This window comes from Neomonachus schauinslandi, chromosome 14, assembly GCF_002201575.2.
Source record: "Neomonachus schauinslandi chromosome 14, ASM220157v2, whole genome shotgun sequence".
Lineage (NCBI taxonomy): Eukaryota > Metazoa > Chordata > Mammalia > Carnivora > Phocidae > Neomonachus > Neomonachus schauinslandi.
In genome coordinates, this window is record NC_058416.1 from 83,516,199 (window position 1) to 83,542,035 (window position 25,837).

Genomic DNA, 25,837 nt, shown 5'->3' on the forward strand with positions numbered 1-25,837 from the left:
GCCTATTAGAAGGGTCACATCCAAACTGGAATGAGCAGTTAGCAGTGTCCCTTAAATCTCTCTCTGGAAGGAAGGAAAGAAAGTTACATTCACAAGTTCACATCTCTGCTTGCTTGTGTTCCTCGGGGGCATGTGTGAGGCCTGGGATTCCTCACTGCCCGTCAGAGAGGTGTGTACTGATTGTCTATGGCCCGTAGATGGCTCCGGGAGGAGGAGTCCATTTCGTAGTCTGAGTCCCGGGCTCGACTGGCAGGTTCAGGCTCCAGGTGCCGCAGGCTGTTGGCCAGTTCCTCGGGCGAAGGCACCAGGTGGAATATCTGCTCTGGGGGAGAGGATCGGCCGGGGAGACCCTCTGGGCCAAGCCCCCGCGGACAGCCAGAAGAGCTAAGGTGGGGAAGGCCCAGCTCCAAATCCCAGTGAGCGAGGGAGAAGGGGAACAGGACAGTGTTGGAGGAACCTGGGGGACAAGTGACCGAGAGAGAGACCGACATGGTCAGTCTTAATGTGACAGGGGGCGGATGTTGGAAGAACACAAAAACAGATCTCTGTGCCCCTGGGTTTGCAGCAGGCTTTTACCCTCTACCTGGTTCCCTGTGCCACCCACCCCCTTTACCAAGGGTCACACCTGGTGGCTGGGAGACCACTACCACGTAGCTGGACAAGCGGACGTCACAGGCAGCACCGCACTCGAGCGGGATGGGGGAGCGCTGGAAGTGGCGTAGCATGTCCACGACGGAGGGGAAGTGGAGATGCTGCACTCGGCACTGGCCCCGCTCGGTCAGCGACAGGCGCAGGTGCTACAGGAGGAGAGGAGGCTCAGCCACTGGCCAGAGGGCCTTGAACTTGGGGTTGGGGGGGGGGGGTCCAGCCCCACCTACCATGCCCTGTACCTTGGCTATGCCTTGGAAGTTGAATGTGAGCACATACTCTCCACGCCGTGTCTCACTCTGCCGTACCAGGAACACTCCATGAGCGTCAGGACCCTGCAGCTGAACCAGCTGGGCTGCCTTCACCCGGGAGATGGGGCCATGGAACCAGGGGTAGCAGGACAGGAAGTGATCTGTTTTCTGACAGGCGGGGTCCAGCAACCCCCCAGGAGAAGCACCTGGTAGACAAGATCAGTGGTGGTGACCCCCCTGTGGGTACCTTACGTCCTGGGCTGAAGCTGGTTCTGCCTTACACAGAGGACAGAGCCCTGGACCCACTCACCTTGGTTCAGGGAATCTGTGCTTCCCCTCGGAGAGTTGGATGTGCCAGGCTCTAGGGCTGAGGGAATATGTGTCTCTGGGTCTGTGCTCTCCAACCTGCTGAAGAGGCTGAGGTTAGGATCTGGGTAGAGCAGGGGAGTAGGAAAAGCTGGGCCAGGAGTGGGGCCCTATGGTCTGGGGCCTCACCCTTGGCCTGTGCACTCCCGGAGCTCAGCCATCCAGGAGTTCAGCTGCTGCTCGTCCCCCACCTCGAAGATGATGTCCGTCCGGTCCTTCACCTGGCAGGGAGGGAGGGAGTGGCTATGTGCGTGCCTTGGCTGTGTGGATGTGACCCCCGGGAGGGAGAAGCTGTCACTCACCTTCAGGACAAAGGTGTAGAGGTTGTCTGGCATCTCGAGGCGTGTGCATCGCCGGACCTCCTGGATATTGGAGCAGGCTGCTTGTAGCTTGGGCTTTGAACTCTAGGAGACCAAGGGGGGGCACTTGCGGCTTGTCCCTCATGGCCCTTCACCCACCCAGGCCTCTCTTTTTCTGCAGTCTCCCCAAGGGCTTAGCTGGGTGAGTGAGTGCTCATGGTGCTGCTAAGCAGGCTCCCCAAGCCTGGAACAAGGTCTGGCATTCTGGCTTGCCGGAGCCTTGCCGAGGGCCCTTCTCCTGTAGCCTCTAAGCACCATTCCCACACCCCACACACTGAGATCCTCCAAAACCTATGTTAGCTGAGGGCCAACCCCTCTTTACCTGAACCTGTCTCTGACAGGTTTTTGCCTGCTGACATCTGTTTCTCCTTCCACTGGTGGAGCAGAGAGCCCCCCCCCCCCCCGCCGCCCAACCCAGCCAGATCACACGGCTGCTGACCCCCTCATCAAAAGAAGCCTGGAGAGGACTTGAGGGTATCCAACCCAAGTCACGGGCTTGGGTTTCCCTCTGTGGCGCTGACTGTGCCAGGGGGCCCAGGCCTTTGTCCTACCTTTAGTTTCTACACCACCCCCCATCAGTTCCTCATTAGCACAGGCCTCTCCTGACCTAACATCAGCTGTAGGAAACAGATACTCTCACTACATCTCAAAGAGATGAAACTCAAATTTTGGAGGTGAAGTCCTTTGCCTGAGGGAGGGTAGATGAGGTTTTTCCCTCTGACCACAGTATACAGCCTAGTACCTCAAACTGCCACACCTAACTAATCTGCCTGTCTTCAAGTCTGAGGGTAAGGAGGGGTGGATTTGGCTGCAGGGTGGAGGTTGGCAGAGTAGCTTAGCCACAGGCTCTTGGGGCTTCTGCCAACATCCCTAAAGGGACAAGCCCTGGTATGGCTGGCCTCAGTCAGAACCAGCTGGAAACCTACACAAAACCTTGGACCCAGGAGTCTCCTGTGACATCCAACATACACGAGGTTCAGAGTGCATGGGAAGTGGTCCCCTGCCCCTTTGCCAGCAATGGCTCCTCTCCTGGGTCCTGACTGAACCTGGCTAAAGCAGGGGCTGACCTTGCAGATGCCTGTTCCCGAAGAGCAGGAAGCTCTGGGGCACCCTATAACACAGGAGCCAGCAGCTCGAGGGCAGCAGTTTCTCAGAAAGGCGGTCTCCCTTCTACTGCCCACCCCCATCTCCTCCTTTTCCTCTTGTGATAAGGGTGATAAGATTGTTTCTCCTGGGGTCATGAGATAATCAAGGGCTGCTTCCAGCAGGGGCCAGAAGCAGGTAAGAACGGCAGGAGCCAGAGATGATGGGGGAATGAACAGGGAGGCTCGACTGGGCCCCATCTCTCTAGTACCTCTCTCTTCCCAAGGACCAGGAGACAGTCAGGCCCACCTGGGAAGGACCAACCCGACCAAGCCAACATAGGGCAGGGGCAGAGGGATGGAAACAAGGCAGGCCCAAAGGCTAGTTCCTGGCACTGCGGCTTTGGGGGAATCTGACCTCCACATCTTGGGCAGAAGCTACCTTTTCAAGAAGTACAAGAGCCCATCCCCAAAGCCACGTGTGTAACTGCTAGGGACACGCAGGCACCAGGTGTCTCTGATAGAAGGATGGTGACCCTAGGGCCAGGCCACCTGCCTTCAGCTACTCCCCACCTGCAGGAGGGCTGGTGAACAGGGAGGGAAGGGGCAGCCTGGCAGGAGAGGGTCGGCCAAACTGGGGGCTCTTCCCAGTCCAGGCTCCCCCTGGAGCCTGGGGAGTAGTCCGGAGGGAGTAACAACTCCAGGAACCCCTGACGTTTGCCGTGGTGGACTGCCTCGTCTCACTAACGCGGTAAAGGAGGGAGCAAGCTCAGAGAGGTGGCCAGTCCATTCCAGCTCTAAGTGACCACCAGCCGGGGGGTTTTATCTTTCAGGTTTGTCTTATGTGTCCCCCATATCCCAGCTTCTTAGCTTGGGAGCCCGTGAGATGTGGGGCGCAGTACTGAATGACATGGGCCCTGGGCGTGCTGGAGTGCGCATGGCTCAGCTCTCAGAGCCCGTTGCCCTTCTGCAAAATGGGTAAGGTACATGGGCCGTTTCCTTCCTTCTCCTGCTTTTGCAGTTGGCGCTGCCTGGCCCCCAAGTCTCCCCACTGGCTCTGGGCCCTCAGGATCACTGGGAGGAAGTAGGCCAGGCCAAGAGGGAACAGAACGAGTCTCCCTTTCCTCCCTTTCCGCTCTGGGCCCTGGCCCCAGGGTGAATGCTGAGACGAACAAGCAGAGCCACCGGCTTCACTCTGACTGCGGGGCCTCCCTGCCTGCGCTCTCCCCAGCAGCTGAGGGACTGCTGGCCCAGCAGGCGGTGGTGAAGAGGCTTCCCCTCTCCCCCCTCGGCCGCCCCCGCTGCACGGGTGCTGCCTCCCGTCTGCCCCCCTGGCTAAGCGGACACAGGTTCTAGCTGACTGCTCTCAGGCAGCTGCCCCAGCCAGCCCAGTCGTCTCCCCCTGTTGCTGCCCAGCTAGGGGCACAGCTGGGATCTGAACCCCAGAGCTGGTGTGACCAACTACTGTGCTGATGGTGGAGAGCGGCCAGAGGCTCTGCCCAGACTGGAGGGGCGAGTGAGCACATGCGGCAGGATAAACCCTGCCTGTGGCCACAGCCCTAGCTGGATGGTCCAGAGCAGGACTCGAGAGCACTGGTCACATGTGGAAGGACCAATGCTTGCCTTCCTGGTTGAGCAATGTAGTGGGACAGAACTGGGATGGAGAGCTGAGCCCAAACTCTGGGGCTGGATCAGCAGCTACAGGAACATTAGGGAACTCCAGGTTCCCCTCTCTAGCATGCTCTCTATCCCACCTGCTCTCTGGACCCACCTCAGAGTCACACCTGAGTGACTGAAATGGCCAAAGCACTCCAGATAATGTGGTGTAAGCAAGTAGCATGTCACTCACTACATGCCCTCCTGGGAAGCAAGTTTCGGCGCCCAGCATCCACAAAGCTAGCTGCCTTCCTATGGCCGCTGTGATTCCAGGGGGAATAACCCATTTCTTCCTTTGCCCTAGCTGCTAGGAAGGTCAAAGGCAAAGATGCAGATCAGCTCTGACACTGTCCCCCGCCCCCCCCAGTAGGGCTTGCATTTCTGTACCTGACTTTAGGCTCTATACTTCTCTTATCCCTCTAGATGTTAGTGTTCAGTCTTGTCTCTGCCACTTCCTCTATAACCTTGGCCAAGTGGCTCAGTCCTCCGTCAGTGCTGTCATCTATAAAGCAGAGATATTTAATAGTCGCTCTCTCCTTGCATGGGTGCTATGGTGACTGGGTGAACTACTGCAAGTGGGGGAAAAAAAAACGGCCTGACAAACAGCTGTTGTTAAATTTCTAGGCTGGGGTGAGGCCAGCCAAGTTGGGTAAAGCCTGGGGTCCACTGTGGTTACAGTACGACAGCTTCCCCTCCAAATGGCCCAGGGACTGGACACACACGTGTCTTCTTTCAGCCCATCCTGCAGTGAAATCCACATGTCGTCTAACCTACCTATATATGTGCCCTAATGAAAGTAAGGGGAAAACAACAGAATGTAGTTTATATTAAGTTGTATTTCAGGGGCACCTGGGTGGCTTAGTCAGTTAAGCATCTTCTGCCTTCGGCTCAGGTCACGATCACGATCCCCAGGTCCTGGGATCCAGCCCCGAATTGGGCTCCCTGCTCAGCAGGGAGTCTGCTTCTCCCTCTCCTCCTCCCTGCTCTGCTCGTGCTCACTAATAAATAAAAATCTTTTTTTACAAATGTATTTCAACGTGACTATGCAGATGACACAATGAACCACTCAGGTGCTTCTGAGTTTGTTTTAAAAGACCGAGAACATAAAGGAGCCAGAGAGCAGGGTAAGCCCTAAGAGAACAATTAGTCTTTTCAGTGGACATTAAAATTGGGCAGAAAGTTCCATGTGTTTCTGTAAGACTGTACCATTCTGGCTCTAGGTTTGTCATCTCTTTTAGAGGGTGGCATGGACATCTCTGCCTCAACCTATGGGTTTACCTGGGCCTCCCCGACCCCCACTGACCCACGGGTCCCCTTGCCCCCACTGGTGGGGCTTTGGGCTTCAAATCTGCCTAGGGGGATTGAGTCTGACAACTGGAACCAGACCTCTCTCTGTCTTGTTTTTCCTCATGCTGTCACCTAGAAATTGTCCCATGACCTGCTGCTGTTCCCCATGTGCTAAGTTAGAGCAGGGCCACAAGCATGGGCTGAGGGCAGGGATGGCCCTTCCAGAGTCTCCCAAGGTAACAGGCTATATCCCACTTCACCATGTCCTCACAAGCACCTTGAATGGGGCCTATCACCATTCGTTCCTTCAAGACCCCAGCAGAGGGACTAGCCAAGCCCTCCCGGAACTCCAGGTGCCAGTGCCCCAGCGGAAACAAGATACACAGTCCCGGACTCACGTACAGTTTCCATTGTAACGAGGGAGACAGATGCCCGACAGGAAGGAGACAGGAAGGACCCAGACAGGACCCAGACAGGCAGGTGGGGGAAGCTGTGAAGGGCCACAGAAACAATGTGGGCTCACCTCAGCTATGAGGAGAGCATAGCTGAGCTTCCCAGGCACCAGGATGGCCCTTGCAAAGGCGCTGAGGTGGGAAAGCACATGAGCACCTGAGGAGGCTGATGGGACTCCTGTACCCAGCGAGGGGGTTACAGTAGGGCGCCGGAAGTCCCCGTGTGGTCCTGAGGCTGTGGGGGTCAGTTTGGGCTTGTTCTAAGGCAGAGATGTGGAAAGGGCACCTGATGTACACTTCAGAAGCTCCAGGGAGCTTATGCTAAATATCTCGACAGCAGCATACCTGCTAGTTGGGCCAGACCAGCACTTAATTCACACCCAAGTAGCGAAGGGCCTGGCACAGAGGGCCCAGTGGTGTGGGCAGGGCAGGCCCTCACAATGGCCTTACTCCATCCACGGCATCCCACCTGCCACTGGAGAAGCCCTTATCCAGTGAAAGCCTCGAGGAGCGGCGTCTCACCATCTGGAATCCCCCAGACCCCAGCAGCCCCCCTGGCAGTCTTGTCTCTCCCAGGGCTTTGGGCCCTCACTCCTCTCCTACAAAGAACGGCAGTGGGACAGGAAGTAGGAGACTGTGTACAGTTGGAGATCTAGGTCCAAGCCACATGCTTCTGCCCCCACACCCGTGCCCTCTAGGGAGCATCTCAGTGGCTCGAGGTGGTTGGATGAGTCCTAGCTCCACCACTTAATACCTCTGGAATCTTGGGCACGGCACTAACCACAGCCTCAGTTTCCTCTTTGGTGACATGGGGACAGTAAATAGATCTTGCTGACCTCTCAGGAATAGAGGGAGGATGGGAGGTGGTCTTGGATGAGGGCTTGAAAACTTAAAAGACTCGGAGCAAATTCCAGATCCTAGTCCTAGATGACTGAGTCCCCCCCCCCCCCCCCGCCCCATTCCCACCCAGAGCCTGGAATGGGTGCTGCTGCGATGAATGAATGAAGGAAGGAAGGAAGGAAGGAAGGATCACTGTGGAAAATGCTCAATCAAGTCTTACTGATGGGTATCAAAATGCCAGCCTACGTACAAGAAAAAGGAAATACCCTGACTTGTTTCCCCACACACACCTCCAAAAAAGATTATAGGGATCTCTGAGCGGGAGGGAGACAAGTGCTAGAACACAGAGCAGAGTTCTATTTGCTGCATACCTGTCTCTGAGCTACCTGGTGGCCAGTGCAAAGAGGAACTCTCCCAAGAGAGGGCAGCCTCTTGTGCGTGGGGAACCCTACACACCGTCCACAGAAGGCTCTGAGAAGTGCCGGAGCAGAGAAACCTGTTCCCGTGACTGCAGCCACCCAGTGTCCTACTCGGAAACCTCTCTGGGGCCTGCGTAACTGCCACACTGCAACCTTCCCATTCCGGGGCTTGGCAGTCCTGACCTTCAGTAGTAACTCGGCCTCGTCCTCTATGAACAGACAGGTAACACCTGTCCGGCTTGTCTTCACTTTGATGAGACCTAACAATGCCACTACCCTCCTGTGAGGATCTGGTGATAGGGTGTGTGCAGAGGTGCTTCTGGTGGGTATGGGAAGGTCCTGGAAGATGAATGCAAGCCTTAGGAAGAACCAATCTGCTCAGAAGCAAAAGGCCCCTCTCTGCAGAAGCTTTCTTCCTTGTCCCCCCCGCCCTCTCGTCCCACTGCAGTCAGCCCGCACAGCTGTCCCCCCAGTTTACACCGTGAGCTCCGGAAGTCCTCCCTTCTCTCTTTCCACCTTTGCCTTCAGCAGGGCACAGAGTAAGTGGCTCTAAGTGTTTGCTGAACACCCCAAAGTGAAAAAGAGAGAAGGAAAGGCGCTGGAGGCTTAAGAGCACAGCAAGAGCCACGGCTCAGAAGCCAGAAGGTACAGCCAAGTCCAGGAGATGGCAGGGGAGTGGGCTGGGGCTAGAAATGCTGACAGACGCCCCTTCAGGAGCACCTGTCCGGCACTGCGGCCTGGGCCGTCCATCAGTGGCTTCTGGACTGTTGACTTCATAAGCCACCACCGTTTAAAAATGTTTTCCAATTTCACGGAAAAGAGCATCATACCGAAGAGGTGCCAGGACCAAGGAAGCAGGAAGGTCATTGTCCCAGTGTAAGGGACAACCCTTAGTATTAAGTATGGTGATACTCTGGTGGGAAGACCCTCACCACCCTGCTCTGGGCCATCTGTCTGCCTGAGGAACAGTGGTGGGGGCCTTCCATGCCCCTCCAGCCACCCAGAGGCGGTGCCAAGGCTAAGAAAACCTCCCAGGGGTGCTGATCACAAGTCCAGCCTGGACCCTCTGCAAGTGAGCCTGAGGTCTGTATTTTAACCCGAGCCCCACCCGCCCCACCCCCTGCCCCACAGGCACTGGGTGCAGTCCATCCCACAGAGGCAGAATGGTGGATGCTGGGGGCATGGAATCTGGAGCCAGGCAGCTGCTGGGGGCAGAGGGGGTGCTCCCAGGGAAGCCCCACTACAGAGTGAGGGCCCAGAAAACAGGGTGACCTCCTGAGCTCCCAAAAGGTGGGCAGCATTGAAACAGAGCTGCCATCCACCAGTCCTTCCTGGGCTACTCCCCACTGTCCTCTGCTCAGCATTCTGTCTGTGGGCCTCATCTCGCTGCCAAGAGGAACCCAAGTCCTCACCATGGCCCTTGCAGGACCCTACAGCACCTAGTCCTTATTACCTCCCGGGCCTCATCTACTCCCAGTCTGAGTGCAGCCCTGGCCTCCGCCCTTCCTTAAGCGTACCAAGCACACTCCCACCTCAGGCCTCCACACCTGCCGTTCCCTCTGGAAGGCAGCCCCCCACGGCTTCACAAATCTAGCTCTTCGCAGATTTGGGTAGTGTCTAAATTCACAGTCACCATCACATAAACCCCTTTACTTCTTTCCCTGCTTTTGTCAACCTGTGAAACAGGCTCCGTGGGGACTTGGTTTGTTCACGCAGCACGGTCCTGGCAGATGGTATTCCGATGAGCTTTCTGCGTGCCGGGCATCCCTGCGTGCTGGGGACCGGTGGGGCACAGGGCGTGGCCCCCACTGCGGACCCCCACGCAAGTGAGGGCTCTGGAGGAGGCACTTTGGGGTCGGGGGAGGAATGGAGGACAGGCAGTCGGGGATGTGAGCCGGGCCCCCCAGGGTTCCAGCTGGCTGGGGGAGAGGACTGGCTGAAAGCAAGACTCCTGATCCTCCACCTCAGCACTTTAACCCCCTGCCAGGCCTGTGTGTGCGGGACGCGGTGCCCGATCCCGACTGTGGCCTCAGCAGGGGAAGCCTCCCCTCCTCCAGGGAGCCTGCTCTGGTCACTCAGAGGTGGTTAGTGCGATTCCTGTGCCTCTCCCTCGGCATGGGTCTTATCAGGCCTGGCCATAATTTCCTGATGAGGCAGCTGCCCCCACCGTCCGACTGGGAGTTCCTCTGGGGGTGGGGACAGGGCACCAAACCTTGTTCTGAGGGGTGCCCAGCAGCGGGTCCGGCCCAGAGGACATGCTTGGGGCGGGTGCTGGGGGCCCCAGCCCTCAGATGTGGGGAAGCAGAGGCAGATGTGGGGTGTGGTGAGTTACCTCCCCCCCCCGTCTTGTTCCCTGGCTCCTTTGGGGGCAAACTGAAGGCAGTAAGCCTGTCCCAGGGACTGAACAAATGTTGGAACTATAGACCACAGGTCACTTCCTTCCTTGGGCCCCAACCCCTGCTCCACAGGCCCTTCAAATGCCTGCTTCAGCCACTTCTCTCTGGCGTGACCCGGGATAAATCACTTCGCTTTCCTGTGCTTTTGTTTCCTTCTCTCTAAAATGGGATGATAATGGAACCCACCCCCTGGGGCTTCTGAAAGCAGACCTGCCTGTTGCCCGAGTACACTGGAGTGGCCCAGACTCACCCAGTTCACTATGAGCTGGATCTCCCCCTTGGTCTGGCCCCTTTGCCTTATGTCCCCTCTCAGGGGAACAGGAAAGGGATGAGAGATGCTTCTGGAAAAGCCACATGGATCAAGTCAGCTTCCCCTCTTCCCTGGCAAGCAAGAGCCCCCCGGAGCCCCAGAAAGGGAGACCCCCAGATAAAACAGTCCTGCTTAGAGACAGAGTCCCTATCATCTGCTCTCCCCTTCTCCACTCTTGGACCATCAGAGGCCCCAAGGAGGCCCTATAGTGTAGGCGATTAGCCAGAAATGCTGAGACAGGGCCTGGGGGCCTGTCTAAAGCCCCACCTGCAGTGAGCTCCCCTTCATGCCCATAAGGGTCCCCCCACACGTCAGACTCACAGTGACATAGTCACAAAGCCCCCTCTCCCTACACAATCACAGCAACAGGGACACAAAGCTCCTTTCAGATGCTAGAGCAACCTCCCCCTGACAAACACCCAGAGACAGAGACCCCCCATACAAAGAGAGACAGCCCCCCAACAAACAGAACCAGCCTGGGATCTCCCCGACACTCACTCGAGCCCCTCCTGAGATGCGGGTGCCCTGGTTCGCGCAGAGTGGCTGAGTGTGGCTGAACCGTCTGTGAGGACAGGCGTGAACTTCCACTCCAAGGCCCACCCATGGGGGGAGGCCACACCCAAGTTTGGGGGGGCCATGGCTTAGGAGGGACCACTCCTGGAAGTGCCACACGCCTCACACCCACTCGTGGGCATGACTGAACAGATGAACCAAGGAGCCAGTCTGCTGGCACCCTTACCAGCTGATCTGGCCCCCCCCACAGGGTGACAAGTCACCCCACCTGGCACCACCCAGGACAGAGCCTTACAGGGGCAGGAACGGAGGTAGCCAGTGCCCCCCACCCTTTCTGGCCCGGCCGCATGCTAACGCCTCCCAGGCTTTCTGCCCTGCAGCCCTGTACTCAAGCTGTGCCCTCCCTGCAGCGCACCCGTTCCCAGCCGAAACCTTTGGCTCTCGCGCTGGCAGATTAGGAGCAACAACTGTCTGGACCCTGGAGCTGAGCCGCTGTGAAGAGTCAGCGGACGTCACAGGAAGTTCAGCAAACCACCTTCAATCATTTAACCTATGTCCGCCTGGCTGGCCGGGAACATTCTTGCGGACGGAAGTGGCCTCTTAGTCTGGGAGTGCTCGGCAGGCACCCAGCAAGCCCAGAGATGGTCCCGAGCAAGCGGGGTCAGGACGCAGCCAGAACCACCCCCCACCCCCGCCTGCCCCGTCGCCCGCTGCAAGCCAGCTGCGGCCAGCCCACACCTTGAGCGACCACATCCTGCTCCCGGAGTCTCCCCCCACCCCCCCGAATCGTCCCTGCCCCCACGTGGCCACAGAGCCCCAAGGCCCATGCATCCCCCACCCTTGCCCCAGGCTACATGGTCAAGACAGAAGGGGAAGCCGTGGCTCAGAGGCCACACCGCGTGTCCAGGTGTGCCCAAGCCTCAAAGCGGGCACTGCCCGCCTGGGCCTTCCCGGCACACGGGAGGGTGCGCTATGTGGACTTGGACACCCCCGGCCCCCCCCCCCGAACACTGATGGGCCACCGGAGTCTGCAGGTGACCACCATGTGTGTCCCCAGGGGCTTGGATGAAGTGCCCACTGGGGGCCCTGCTGTGAAGCCAGAGCGGCCGGGGCAGTGCCTCGTCCCAGCAGCGCGGGCTTCAGCTGCGGCCGCCGCGTCAGCCGAGGGTGGAAAGTGCTGTGGTTGAGAACTAACAGCCTCTGTCGGCGGCCGAGAGGGGGCTCATCACCACTGGGACCCACCGCCTGCCTTCGAAGAATGCTGATTCAGAAGAGGTGGAAGCGACAGTCTCTGGGGCGCGGGGGGCTGCAGGGGCGCCAGGAAGGACGGAGACAGGGCAAGAGCAAGACCCTGGCCACAGCTCAGCCACCACGGGGTGCCGGGGTGTCCCGCCCTTCGGAGCTCAGCCGGGCCGACCAGCTGTCCTTACCCCGAGCCCGCGTTCAGTGAGCGCTCACCGTGTGATGCGTCTTCACACACAGCATCTCACGGACATCAAAAAACAACAGGAAATCACACCAGCCATAGAGAATAAAAACCAGATGGATTAAATAATTAGAAGTGAAAAATAAAACCAAGACAAAACTGGAATAGAACCTAAGTGATTATCTGATCCAGGGTGGGAGGGGCCTGAAGCAGAAAAAGCAAAGAACAAAACCGTAAGGGAAAAGATCACTGTATTTTTTTTTTTAAGATTTTTATTTATTTATTTGACAGAGAGATAGCGAGAGCAGCAACACAAGCAGGGGGAGTGGGAGAGGGAGAAGCAGGCTTCCCGCCGAGCAGGGAGCCCGATGTGGGACTCGATCCCAGGACCCTGGGATCATGACCCGAGCCGAAGGCAGACGCCTAACGACTGAGCCACTCAGGCGCCCAAGATCACTGTATTTTATTGCCCAGACTTAAAAACCTCCAGAGATGAAGAACCTCATGATAGAAATTGAAAAGTCAAATGACGAACTAGGACAATATTAGCAACATGTGACAGAGAGCTAACATCCATGTAAAGAGCTCTTGCAAATCAACAAGAAAAAAGGCAGACAGTGCTATAAATGGCCTGTAAGTCACAAAAATGTATAGGACCAAGAAATGGAAGAGAAATGGCCCAAATCCATAGGGACAGAAAGTAGACTAGTGGTTGCCAGGGACTGGGGAGGCAGGTGGGGACAGGAATTGGGACTGACTGCTAATAGGTACAGGGTTTCTTCCTGGGGTGATGGAAATGTTCTGGAATTAGTAGTGATGGTTGCGCACACAGTGAATATACTAAAAGCCAATGAACTGCATTTTCCCGTGGTGAAATGTTACGTCATGTGAATTATAAATACTCAATGGTTTTTAAAGAGAGAAATGGTCAGTTCCACTGCGATCAGAAAGGGCAATATAACCACTCCATCTAGAAGTTGGCAGAGGTTTTTAAAATAATAGCCAGTGCTGGCACCTCTGGTGATGAGAAAATAAGTGGGTATAACCTTTCTGGAAGGCTATTTGTAAAGGATCTACCAGAAGCATTAGAAATGCCTAGTTGGGCGCCTGGGTGGCTCAGTTGGTTAAGCGACTGCCTTCGGCTCAGGTCATGATCCTGGAGTCCCGGGATCGAGTCCCGCATCGGGCTCCCTGCTCAGCGGGGAGCCTGCTTCTCCCTCTGACCCTCCCCCTCTCATGCTCTATCTCATTCTCTCTCTCAAATAAATAAATAAAATCTTTAAAAAAAAAAAAAAAAAAAAAAGAAATGCCTAGTTAAGCACATGAGAAAAATGCTCAGCATCATTAGCCATCAGGGAAATGCAAATCAAAACCATATGAGATAGCTCTTCACCCACTAGGATGATTACAATCAAAAAGATAGATAACAAGAGTTGGCGAGGATGTGGAGAAGTTGGAGCCCTCACATGCTGCCGGTGGGAACATAAAATGGTGCAGCGGCCACAGAAAACAGTCTGGCAATAAAATGTTAAACTGAGAATTACCATATAACCCCGCGGCTCCACTCTTAGATATACGCCCAAGAGAAAGGAAAACACGGATGTCCACACAGAAAGTCACACACGAGTGTTCACGCAGCCCTGTATGCACGATAGCTGGGCCGCATGCTGGGAAGTGGGAGCGACGTCAGTCCACACGATGGAATATGACGAGTGAGGCGCTGACACCCGCCATGACATGGATGAACCTTGAAGACATGATGCCAAGTGCAAGGTGCCGGTCATAAAAGACTGGCAAATTCTCTGATGCTACTTCTGTAAAAAGAACCGAATAGGCAAATGCATAGAGACTGAAGGCAAACCCGTGGCTGCCCAGGGTTGAGGGAGGGGAGAGGGGGTAGTGGCTGCTAATGGGTGCAAGGTCTCTTTCTGAGATGATGAAAGTGTTCTAAAATCAGATCACAGTGATCATTGCGCAACTCTGTAAATATAGCAAAAGCCGCTGCTGTACGCTTTAAGTAAGTTCATTTTACATACTTGTAAACTATCTCAATAAAGCTCAGCGGGTGCCTGGGGGGCTCAGTCGGTTAAGGGTCTCCCTCTGGCTCAGGTCATGATCCCAGGGTCCTGGGATGGAGCCCCGTGTCCAAGGGCTCCCTGCTCCGCGGGAAGCCTGCTTCTCCCTCTGCCCCTCCCCCTGCTTGCGCTCTCTCCCTCACTCTCTCTCAAATAAATAAATGAAAAATCTTTTAAAAAAGAAAAAAATAAAGCTCAGAGAGCAAGAGGGCTGTAGAAGCACTCATAAAGCCTTCAACTCAGCACTTCCCTTTCTAGGAAATTAGCCTAAGGAAATGAGAGATGGGCACCAAGATTTATGTACGAGATGTTTGTCACGCAGCTATCTATTCGAGCAGGAAAGTGAGAAATGGCTGAATTAGGAGTCTGGATAATATTAAATACATCACGGCCTCTCTGTGTAAATGAAATATTGTGTAGCCAGTATAAAAAAGACATTCTGGGGCGCCTGGGTGGCTCAGTCGTTAAGCGTCTGCCTTCGGCTCAGGTCATGATCCCAGAGTCCTGGGATCGAGCCCCGCATCGGGCTCCCTGCTCCGCGGGAAGTCTGCTTCTCCCTCTCCCACTCCCCCTGCTTGTGTTCCCTCTCTCGCTGTGTCTCTCTCTGTCAAATAAATGAAATCAAAAAAAAAAAAAGACATTCTTAGAAGATATTTCAGAAAAATGTCCAAGCCCTGTTAAGTGAAAAAAAGCAGGTCACAAAGCAGAATGAGGAATGTGCGTCTCCCCAGGGCTGGGGGTTTTGTCCTAAGGTGTCTGCCCGTATTTCCCACGCGCCTGGCACACAGAAGGGGCTCCAGACAGAAGTGCAGAACGAAGAATGAGCGAATGCTAAAGGAACTGCAATGTGGGGGAAAAGTTAGAGAGGAAATGCAAGAAGAAAGGTCACAAAGACTTCTACCAAAATGGAAATGCTGGCTCTCTCTGGGCAGGGGGCTCGGAGGCGGTTTTCAGTCACTGCCCTGTAGTTTCTGCCATGAGCTTTATCGACAGAAAACGCAAAACCAAAACCATGAGGAGCTCAAACGTGGAGGCTCTCGGTACATTAGAGTTTCCTAGATTACACGAAGATTTCAGATGAGACCAAGCAGGGCCCCTCGGTGCCGCGCAGTTCCCTGGAGACGGGTTTCTCCGCTGCCGCTGGACTTGCAGCACCCCCGCCTCGGCCAGCGTCGGGACTCAGGTCAGGCAGGTCGTGGGAGGACCCCCCACATCAGCCCCACGTGAGGGAGGCTCCAGAGGCCAGATGGTGGGTGCTGCTTCAATCGTTCCCCATGGACGCTGTCACCTACTGGTTCCAGATGCCGAGAGGTCTGCAGAGTCCATGGCCCGAGGGAAACAGTGGCCTGCTCCCCAGCGCAGAGGGGAGATAGGAAAAAGGGGTGTGGGGCCCCAAAAAGGAAGCTGAGGCGGCCCCTCCTGCCGTGGGGGTAGGAAGTTCCCCTCCACCCCCCCATCACCACTGAGGGCCAGCCGCTCAGAGTGCAGAGATCTCTTCTTGAGCATTTTGGTTTCCTTTTCCATTCACAAAGAAGTGGGTGGGGGATTTCCAGCCGCGGCCCGCCTCGCCTGCTGGGGCTGTCAGCCGGTGCCCGGGACGGGCTGCTGCGGGGGCCCACCTCTGGGATGTGGCAGCTTCCTACCCAGGAAGCCCCTTCTTCCACCTTCTCGGGTGGGGACACGTTGTGCCCTTGCTGAGCCGGCTTTTGACTCCAGTTACCCAAAAAATGCCACATACTGACATTCCGTTTACCAGAATGGGAAACTGAGGCTCAGAAAGGCTAAGCTCTCGGCCCAAAGTCACATGTCAAGGACATGAAAGCCAAGATCTGAACCTAAACCTGTCTCCCAGCCCGTCTCCCCAGCTGCCACACTCATAGCCCAGACCATGGCGATGGTCTTGTCCCAACACCCCGTCCCCCCAAACAAATGAAAACAGAAGGCGCACTTCCAGAAAGCCGGCAAAAGGCCCCGTGGAGCAGGAGGGGCAGGTGAGGCACCCCCAGAGGCACTGGGGGCACAACATGAGAATAAATGAACATCGTTGGCCACCCTCCCCCTGCTGGATTCAGGAGCACTTTCTAGTGTGTGGATTTATAGAATTTGAGCTCAAAGGAAACACACCGATATCATCCGCCCACAGTGTCAGCATGGTCAGGGGTTTCTTCTGAGCGACAAGCTACTCTTCAAAAATGATCTCACACGGAACGCCAGTAAGGGGCCGATGGGGCAGCTGTGTGTGCATTTGGGGCCCCCATGGGAGCCCTGCCCACCACCACCCCTTCCTTCCTTCCCAGAAGGCCCAGATCAAGCCCCTTTGTTGCCCATTTCACAGCTCAGAGAAGGGTGGGGACCCACCCGGGTCACAAAGCAGCCCGGGGCACAGCAAGGACAGGAACCCCGTTCTCACCGTGGGGGCCTCCTGCCCCTGGTTACCCTGGGAGAGGGAGGGACTGGGGCGCCACTGGCCTCTAGCGCTCCCATCTGTCTCCCCACGGGGACCCTGGGGCTCTGCCTGGCCCATGAAGCTCTACGAGGCTGTCAGGGAAGGGTGGGTGGCTTCTCCACCTGTCTGGGGGCCAAAACACGGACCCCTGGCCTTGGCAGGCCTGTAGCAGATGCTGTCCCTGGCTCGTCTATCTCCCAGCTGTGTGGCCTTGGGCAAGTCTTTCTACCTCTCTGTGCCTGGTTCCTCATCTGTGAGATGGCTTCATCACCCGCCGCCCCCCCACCCCAGGCTGTGTCAGATCGACAACAACTAATAAAAGTAACGACGATGACCACAGCCGCTGAGCTCTGCTGAACACCCGCGTGTGCGGGGCGCGCTCCGGAGCTCCGCCGGCAGCAGCTCGGTCAGCCCCACAGCTCCCCACCGGTGAGGGCCGTCACGTGGCTATTTCTAGGAAACATTTGAGGAAACTGAGGCACAGTGAGAGAAGGCCAAGTGCCTTTCCCAAGGTCACACCGCTTGAAGGGGGCAGAGGCAGGACTCAAACCCAAGTCTGTCCGAGCCAAAGGAGGCTGCCCCCCTCCCGCCTGGCCGCTTCCTGCCCGGCCCTCCTCCTCTTCCTCCTCTTCCTCCTGCCTCCCAGAGGAAACCACCAGGCCTCCGGCGGACATCCCTTTCTCTCTGCTTCCTCTTTCCCACACTCAGGGGCCTGAGCTCCAGGCTCAGGCCCCCGGGGTCCAGGCTGTGGCTCCCTCTGCCTCTCCCGGCCTCAGTTTCCTCACCTGTACAACCGGCGCGTGCCAGTGCCAACCTGAAGGAGGACAGCGAGCAAGCCACAGGCTCCGACGGTGACGCCCTCAGCCCCAGCACGCTCCGGAGAGGGGGCCCGGCCGTCAGAGCGCCCGTGGCTGCACGGCCCCGACAGCCGCCCCACCCTCAATCCCGCCTCCTCCTGACAGACGACTGGCCCAGCCGGGGAGCCGAGGGGGCCAAGGCCTGGCGGCCTCTGGTCAAACTGGGTCCCCCAGACTGTCTCCCCGCTGGATGATGGGCTCTGGGAGGGCGGGGCCAGGGAGCTTCCAGGCACCCCAGGAAGGTCTGCTGCCTGGAGGCAGGGGCCTGAGGCTGCCCCTCTGCTGCCCAGTCAGCACACGCTGTATCCGTGGCCTCCGCCACAGGACCAGCCCCATGGGCAGGCGCTGTGAACGTCCCCATTTTACAGATGAGGAAACTGAGGCCCAGAAAGGCTGAGTCACCTGCCCCAGGCCACCCAGCTCAGAAGGAGCAGAGTGGGAACGGCTCTGAACCACACTGTCCAGCTGGCCCACCCCCCAGCCACCCCTAGGACCAGCAGCCCAGCTACTCCCAACCAGACCACTTCCTCCTGGGGCTAGCGAGGCCCGTGGTGCATACGGGGGTGCTCAGGGCTATGGGCTGAGGTGTCCCCCACCTCCTTCCTCTACCTCTTCTCCAGGCCAGGCAGCAGAGGCCAAGGGCAGAGCATGCTGGGTGAAGGAGACACTGGCCGGCTCCTCTGCGCCTCAGTGTCCCCAGTCTGTAAAAAGGTGGCACCGGACAAGGTAGCCACAGGGAGCCTTTCCCAGTCTGAGAATTCCAAACAGAGGCCCCCCAACCCAGATGGGGCCACGAGTGATAGTAAGTCCTTCTGAAGGCTTACTCGGCCCCAGGTGCAGCCTGACTCCCTGAGGTTCCAATCCCAACCCAGCTACTCAAGAGCTGTGTGACCTCACACAGGTCATCATTGTTCACCTCGTTTCCTCATCTGTGAAATGGGGGCAATCCCCGGAGCTCTGTCATAGGGCCACTGTGAGGGTTCAGTGAAGCCAGGTCAATAAAGGTCCTCGTATATAACAAACGCCAAATAAATGTTGGCTAAAAGGTTACTTTTCGACCATTGCTACAACTCCACCATCAGCCCCGCTGTACAGATGAGAGAAACTGAGGCTCAGCCCCCAGACCTGTTTTTAAATATCGGTAACCAATCCAACTTTTTCTTCTTTTAACTGCCGAGTAGGATGGCACATCTCCGGCCTGGCCTGGCTGGGTGCTGACACTCTACAGGCCTGGGCTCAAGGGAGCCAGTCGAAGAGTGTGGCCAGGGGCTTGGAGGTGGGAACCCCTTGCAATTGGGGGTTCCAATCTCCTCGGGTGCATGACCCTGAGTGAGTCTGTTTGCCTCTCCCAGCCTCAGTTTCTTCCCTGTCAAATGGGCCAGTGGCCTCGAACCTCATGGGTAAGGACTTTAGGTCAAGTGTGTAGGGCAATGGCTGGCGCATAGTAGGTGCCCATTCAAGGTAGTAAATATGCTGCCCCCCATTCTAGCCCAACCCTGGGACTCAGACATGTCTGAGGAGGGGGAGTTGCCACCGGACGAGTGGAGACAGAGACCAAAGGGTTTCGTAGGAGAAGAATCATGCCACTACTCATACTGTGAGAACCCCAAGTCCTCCCTGGGGCCACAAGGCCCCCACCTAATCCAGCCCTAGCACCTTTCCAATCTTCTCTCTTCTTGTTCCCTCCATCCAGCCCCTGGCCACTTGTTTATTCCTCAAAGTCTCCTGGTTCATGGCCACCCCAGGGCCTTTGCACTTGCCATTTCATTGACCTGGGACTCCTTTACCCAGATCTTTCAGGATTGGCACCTTTTCTCATCTCAGACATCACTTCCTGCCAAGGGGCCTTTGAGGGCCACCCCCCAATGCCCAGCCTCCTCCTGAAGGCCAGCGCCCAGAAGGGAGGCCCATCTCTTGCCCACCTGCAGGGATGCCACTGAAACCAGAGAAGGCCATGACCACCCATCTTCGGACACTGGAAATAGCCCCAAGTGTCTCCTCTGACCCCCCTCCAGCTCCCCAGCCAGCAGCCTGGCTCTAGCCTTCACTTACACCCCCATTAGCAAGGACTCCCCTTATAGCCCTCATCATGAGCTTGAGTGGCTGCTTTCACCCCTGCTTGCAGATGAACAGAATGAGGCCGAGTGGGGAAGACCAGCCAGGGTCATACAGCTGGTCAGAGGCAGAGGTGAGTCTTGGGGACCCATGAGCCCCTGGCTCCCTGGCCTCAGTTTCTGGATGGCATTTGCTTGGCTGAGGCCCAAGGAACATGTCTCTGGGCAGCTTCCCTGTCTCAGCTCTTGTCTCCAAACCTCTGCCTACTCTGGGCAGCAGGACTTTCTCCAGGTTTCAAGTGCCATAGCGTGGGTGTGAATCCAGAGCTCAGGCCTTTAACCACCTACTGGTTGTCGAACCTGCAACCTTCCTTTGCCTTCCGTTTAAAGCTGCTCCTCTAAACAACTCCAGGGCCAGAGGTCAAGACTGCCCACCTGGCAGGCACACTCAATCAAGACTTATAGTCTCAGTATCCTCAGCCCGGAGACTGGATGCTCCAAGTCATTCCAGGAAACATTCAGGAACAGCCCCTAGACTGTTCCAAACACAATGGGGAGCTGCTGGAGGCTGGTGGAGCTGGGCTGCTCTGCCAAGCCATACTTGATGGGGGGGCTGGGAGAGGCCCTACCAGGGCTGCTCACTTTGTGGGAGGACACCCCAGGTCTTGGAGCAACCACCAAGCCTAGGACAGAGCCCCAGGGTCCCAGCTGCCCTCCCCCAGGCCTCGACTTCACAGGGGCCAAAACACCACTTCTGAGTCCTCAGGACTCCAACGGGGGCCCCACCATTGGGGCTCCTGAAGAACAGGAGCCCTGGCGGTGCCTCCCAGTTGGGCACTGAGGACCCAGACCAGCACTGGGAATAAATCCGTGTTCTCGACCCCAAAGTCATTACCATGACAACAAGGAGCAGTAACACCGAGTGCTCCCCGGGCCAGGGGCTATCCCAGTTAGCGCAACAGCGCCAGAAGGCGAGAACTCTGTACAAGCCCCTTGTACAGAGGAGGACGCTGAGGCTCAGAGAGGTGATGTCCCTTGCCTACGGCCCCAGAACTGGGAAAAAAAAACGAATTCATTATTTAAACTCAGGTCCACTTGACTCCTGACACCTGGTTTTCCAAGATGGTTTATTTTAAAAGCAGAAGTTGTTTTTTTTAACTTATTTTTTATTTGTATTTTTTAAGTATTTATTTAGTAATCTCTACCCCCAGCATGGGGCTCAAACTCACAACCCTGAGGGTCAAGCGTCGCACGCTCCTCTGACTGAGCCAGCCAGGCACCCCAGAAGCTGTTTTTAAAGTGAAGTTTTATAGGGACCCCATGCTGTCACACAGATAAGACCATGTGTTTGGAATGTTATTTGCCTTTCATGGTGTCATAACCTCAAGACTTTAAAAATGATGAGAAAACAGTTTTTATCTGCACTTGCATTTTCCAACAGCTTCCCGTTGTGTTTGGAATAAAATGCTAACTCTTCACAGGACCCTCTAACCACACATACTCCCCATGCTCCATCTTCCCACTCTGTGCTCCCACTACCCCAGCCTCTTCTGCTATATTCTTCAAAACACACAGAATGCCCATCTCAGGACCTTTGCCTGTGCTGTTCCCTCTGCCTGAAACACTGAGAGATTCTTTTTTTGTTTTGAAGATTTAACTTTTAAGTCATCTCTGCACCCAAAGTGGGGCTTGAACTCACAACCCCGAGATCAAGAGTCACATGCTCTACCGACTGAGTCAGCCAGGCACCCTGACACTGAGAGATTCTTCACTCAGGATTAAGACTGTGGTCCAAAAGTCACCAGCTCAAGGCTCACTATGAAACTTTGGCAATTAGCACAGTGTGGTGTTGGCCTAAGGACAGACACATGGGCCAAGGGGACAGAAGGGAGAGTCTTCCAGAAGCACACCAATGGACACTGGATTTAGGATAAAAGCAGCATTGCAATCCAATAGAGAAGAGATGGTCACATCAGCAAATCGTGCTGGAACAACTGGAAGAATTATGACCCCTACCTCACACCATACATAAAAACTAATTCGAGATGGATCTTGGTCCAAAATGTGAAGGCCCAAAAATAAAGCTTCCAGAAGAAAAGACAAGAAAGATCTTCATGAAACTGGGTAGGCAAAGTTTTCTTAAACCGGACACAAAAAGCAATAACTATAAAGGAAAGCAACTGATAACCTGGACTTAAAATTAAGAACTTCTGTTCATGAAAAGATTCCATTAAAGAAGAAAAAAGGCAACCCACGGAGTTGGAGATGATATTTACAATCCAGCATATATAAAAACTCCTATAAGAACAGAAAACTCAATAAAAATAACAAGCACATCACAAAAGAGTTAATTCCAGTGGCCAATAAACAAATGAAAAGGTGCTTAACCTCATGAGTCATCAGGGAAATGCAAATTAAAGCCGCAATGAGAAACCAGTACACATCCACTAGCAGGGGTGAAATGGAAAAAGACTCTCATACACTGCTGGTGGGGACATAAGATCATGCAGCCACTTTGGAAAAAATATAGAAGGTTCTTATAAATATGCACTTACCATATGACCTAGCAAGGCCTCTAGGAATCTCCCTGAGACAAATGGACGCACATGTCCACACAAAGAACTATACCCAAATTTCATAACAGCATTATTCATAAGAGTCCCAAAGTAGAAACAATCCAAATATCCATCAACAGGTGGATGGATAAGCTACTTGCGGTCCATCCATACAAACCAGCTACTGATGCACACGAGAACATGAACAAGTCCCTACGACATTCTGCTGAGCAAAAGCAACATGCTGCGTGATTTCATTTGTATGAAGTTCAAGAACAGAGAAATGTAATCCGTGGAGTAGGAGTCAGTGGGAGGAGGGGGTGGCTGGGGTTACTGACATGGAGGAGGCGGGAGGGAGCCCCCTGGGTGCTGGGTCACTTGGGTGTGTGCAAACATGGCAATACTTGTGAAGCTTCCGAATCACACACCCACTGCTGTGTACGCGTGGGACACGGTGCTGAAGTTTAAAGGTTACTTCACACAAGAGGATTCTTTGGCAACACCCTATCCCAACCACCAAATTGGGGCCCCTCAGTGATACTCCCAGAGGCCCCATTGCTCTTCCTTTAGAACACCGTGTAGAATTTATAATTCCATGTTCAGTTGTAGGTTTATTCCTCAGTAGCTCCCACTAAGATGCCAGGTCCCCAGCATCAGCATCTGTCTGGTACACTGTAGGTGCTCAATAAATATCTGTTAAATGAATGAATAACTAAGTCTCTTCCATTCAGACTGTGACCCTCCCAGGGCCAGGATCACATCTGCTTTGCTCATTCTCTAGCAGCATAACAGAAAGAGAAAGGAATTAAATGAAAGCCACATGGTCCCATCAACTTGATACACCTGAGTCAAAGATAGAGCTTGTCAGGTGTTTGGAACACCTTGACCCTCCAGCCTCATCTGCAGAGCTGAATTAAGTTGTCAAAAAAGGAACACACAGAATTTTTAACACTTGAAAATGGACATCCACAAATCAGACATGCAAAGGAATCAAAATGACAGTTTTGAACCCTCTAGAAAAACCCATGACCCCTATTTGTCATGGTCCATCTGGGTCAGGGTTGTCAAGGACTTGGACCGCCCTGTCACAGCCCACATGATGCCCATATACGGTGTCTCTGGACTTTCTACACAATCCCTGGCGGGTACTCCTCAAAACTGTCATGGGAAACAAGGAAAGCCTGAGAACCTGTCAAAGCCATTAAGCCCCTAAAGAGACATGACAACCGAATCTAATACGGTATATGCTGGAACAGAAAAGCAGTATTAGGGGAAACCAGCAAAATCCAAAGACAACGCGGAGTGTCCTTAATACTAGTGGCCAACGCTGGTGCCTGGGTTATGCAAATGCACGCAGTAACGTAAGATGCTCACATCAGGCAAGGCTGCGTGTGGTGTACGAGGGAACCCTGGGCCATCTCTGCAACTTCTCCGCAAATCTAAAATGGTCTAAAAGAAACTCTTCACTTTTTAAAAGGCAGGCTTTCCTCCGGGTGCTGTGCTGCCGCCCGCAGGGCTGTCGCGCGGGGAGCTTACCTTGGGCGGGTCGAAGAGCTCCAGCACGCGGTCCGCGCCGCCGTCGGGGCCCCGGGCGCGCCGCAGCGCCAGCCGCCCCCGCTGCCAGCGCGCCCCGCTGTCCATGGACGCCTCGTCCGCCAGGCTGTAGCGCAGCGCCGCCTCCTTGAGGGCCTCGGGCGGCGGCTCACGGGCCAGGCTCCAGGGCAGGAGCTTCCTGGCCAGGCCGGGCCGGGCCGGGCCCTCGCCCGCCTCCCCCGCGGCCCCGGTGGCGGCGGGCAGCTCCCCGGCCGAACCGCGGCGCAGGATGTGGCGGAGGCTGTGGCGCAGGTGCTGGAAGGTGCAGGCGGCGGACGGTCGCGGCGGGGCCAGCTCCTCCGAGCTGCGGGCCTTGGGCAGCGCGGGGGCGGCGGGACCCGGGCCCGACTCGGCCGGGGCCGCCTCGGCTTTGGCCGGGGGCCCGCGGCCCGTGTCCCGGTAGTCGCGAGCGGGCGGCGCGGCCCGGGACCCCGGCGGCCCGGGCGCCCAGCCCTCGCGCACCTCGCGGCAGAAGTAGCGCTGGAAGAGGTCGGTGAACTGCAGCGACACGAGCTCGGCGCGCAGCGGCGCGTGGTGCGGGTGCTCGCGCGCGAAGAGCCAGTACTGCCGGGCCAGCTCCCGGGCCGCGGCCACAGCGTGCAGCTCGCAGAATTCGCTCCAGCCCCGCGGGGACGGCGACGACGCTGCCGACGAGGACGGGGAGGACGCGGAGGAGGCCGAAGAGGGCTGCAGGGTGGGTCCGTTCATGGCGGAGACCGAGGTGGGGCGGCCAGGCTGAAAGACACGGTGGGGTGGGCGACAAAGGAGTGAGCAGGCAGGTGAGCAAACGACTACTTAAACTCGTCACCGCAAGACAGGTTATTCACCACGCACAACGTCAGAAATCGGAAGTGACGGATAATACCCGGTGCTGGTGAAGGTGCCCCGAAATGGTCGCTCCCCGACAACGCTGCCAGCACTGTTAACTGATACGGCCTTTTTGGAGGGCAATTTGGCAGGATCCATTTCAGACCCAGGAATGCCACTTTCAAGTATTCAAGAGAATGCTTGCTTGCAATGTGCAGAGAGGCAGGTACAAGACAATCCCCTGCTAGATGTTTTCGGCTTCGATGTTTATACAACTTAAATGCCCATCAGAGGCAGGTAAAGCAAACGGTGGTACATCTGCAGACTGGAATATTCTGCAGCAGTAGAAAAGGTAGAGGAAGGTCTGCGCTACCACCCCAGGGAGATCGCCAAGGCAAACCATGGAACAGTGCAGACTGTGATCCCATTTACGTGCACACACACAAAACCAAATTACCAATTTTTATGTGCGTGTAAATGTGTTTAAGTGGTGGGCAAGAAGGTGTGGCTGGAGCAAAGCTGCCAGAAACAGTGGTGACCTCTGGGGCAGAACCAGATTTGGGATAACAGTAACCAAGGAATACTGCTGCTACTTGCCTCTAGAAAATATGGTAAAGAACACAGAGCCTGTGTTCAAATGCCAGCACCGCCCCTTACTAGTTATGTGACTTTGGGTGAGTTACTGACTTCTCTCTGCCTTAGTTTCCCCATCTGTAAAATGGAGAACACAATTGGAGCTGCCTTATAGGAGTGCTATGAGGATTAACTGAGTTAATAAATATAAACGTGTTAGAACTTAGGAAAAGCGGGCGCCTGGGTGGCTCAGTTGGTTAAGTGACTGCCTTGGGCTCAGGTCATGATCCTGGAGTCCCGGGATCGAGTCCCGCATCAGGCTCCCTGCTCGGCGGGGAGTCTGCTTCTCCCTCTGACCCTCCTCCCTCTCATGCTCTCTGTCTCTCATTCTCTCTCTCTCTCAAATAAATAAATAAAATCTTTAAAAAAAAAAAAGAACTTAGGAAAAGCCTACTAAAGGCTGGCTGTTACTATTTAAATATTAAATGAGAGTGTATCATTGGTGAAAATATAAAACAATGAATAAAAAGGAATCAATTAACAAGACTCGCAAAGGAGTGCAAAGGTATTTCCTGCTCCAATGTGGGGGTAATGTCAGGACAGGCAGACCCTTGCCTACCCATCCCACCTGGGGTTCCCTCTCCTCCCACCCCTATGGCTCCTTCTTTGGCACCACACGATCAAAATGGCAGAAGCCCCCTACCCTCTGCTGTCCGAGGTGCTGAATCCTGGACCTCTCTAGTTAAGTTACAATCAATAATACCGTCCTTCCTTCCACCTAAGCCTGCCTGGGCCTGGGCCCCTTTTGGGGCCCCGTAATGATCGCTGCTCATTCCACCACCATGCCCCCCAATAAAAAACTATTACTGAGG

General features: G+C 55.5%; 2 protein-coding genes across 5 annotated transcripts in view; one reads left to right on the forward strand and one right to left on the reverse strand.

Annotated features, from left to right (window-relative positions):
• Positions 1-19,497, forward strand: part of ATXN2 (ataxin 2) — a 140,269-nt gene extending 120,772 nt beyond the window's left edge. For 3 of the 4 annotated variants that reach the window (XM_044921144.1, XM_021698630.2, XM_044921145.1), the window contains one exon: positions 10,990-11,032. The gene's annotated coding sequence lies outside the window, so the exon portion shown is untranslated. Of the gene's footprint in view, positions 1-10,989; positions 11,033-19,207 lie in introns of those variants that run through there. The other variant, XM_044921143.1, reaches the window with a different exon arrangement.
• Positions 1-24,293, reverse strand: SH2B3 (SH2B adaptor protein 3). Its single transcript, XM_021698633.2, has 7 exons — positions 23,529-24,293; positions 1,568-1,669; positions 1,395-1,486; positions 1,210-1,304; positions 891-1,105; positions 626-797; positions 1-457 (listed from the first exon to the last, which is right to left on the reverse strand). Exons 1-7 carry the CDS (start codon positions 24,291-24,293, stop codon positions 162-164), a joined length of 1,737 nt encoding a protein of 578 aa, XP_021554308.1. The 3' UTR covers positions 1-161.
• Positions 24,294-25,837: the final 1,544 nt, after the last annotated feature.

Excerpts from the sequence above, each read along its gene's own strand:
- SH2B3 (XM_021698633.2), bottom strand. The coding sequence starts at position 24,293 with ATGAACGGACCCACCCTGCAGCCCTCTTCGGCCTCCTCCGCGTCCTCC. Across the intron at positions 1,106-1,209 it reads CACAGATTCCCTGAACCAAG|GTGCTTCTCCTGGGGGGTTG; the intron begins GTGAGTGGGTCC and ends CTTGTCTACCAG. Across the intron at positions 798-890 it reads ACTTCCAAGGCATAGCCAAG|CACCTGCGCCTGTCGCTGAC; the intron begins GTACAGGGCATG and ends CTCCTCCTGTAG.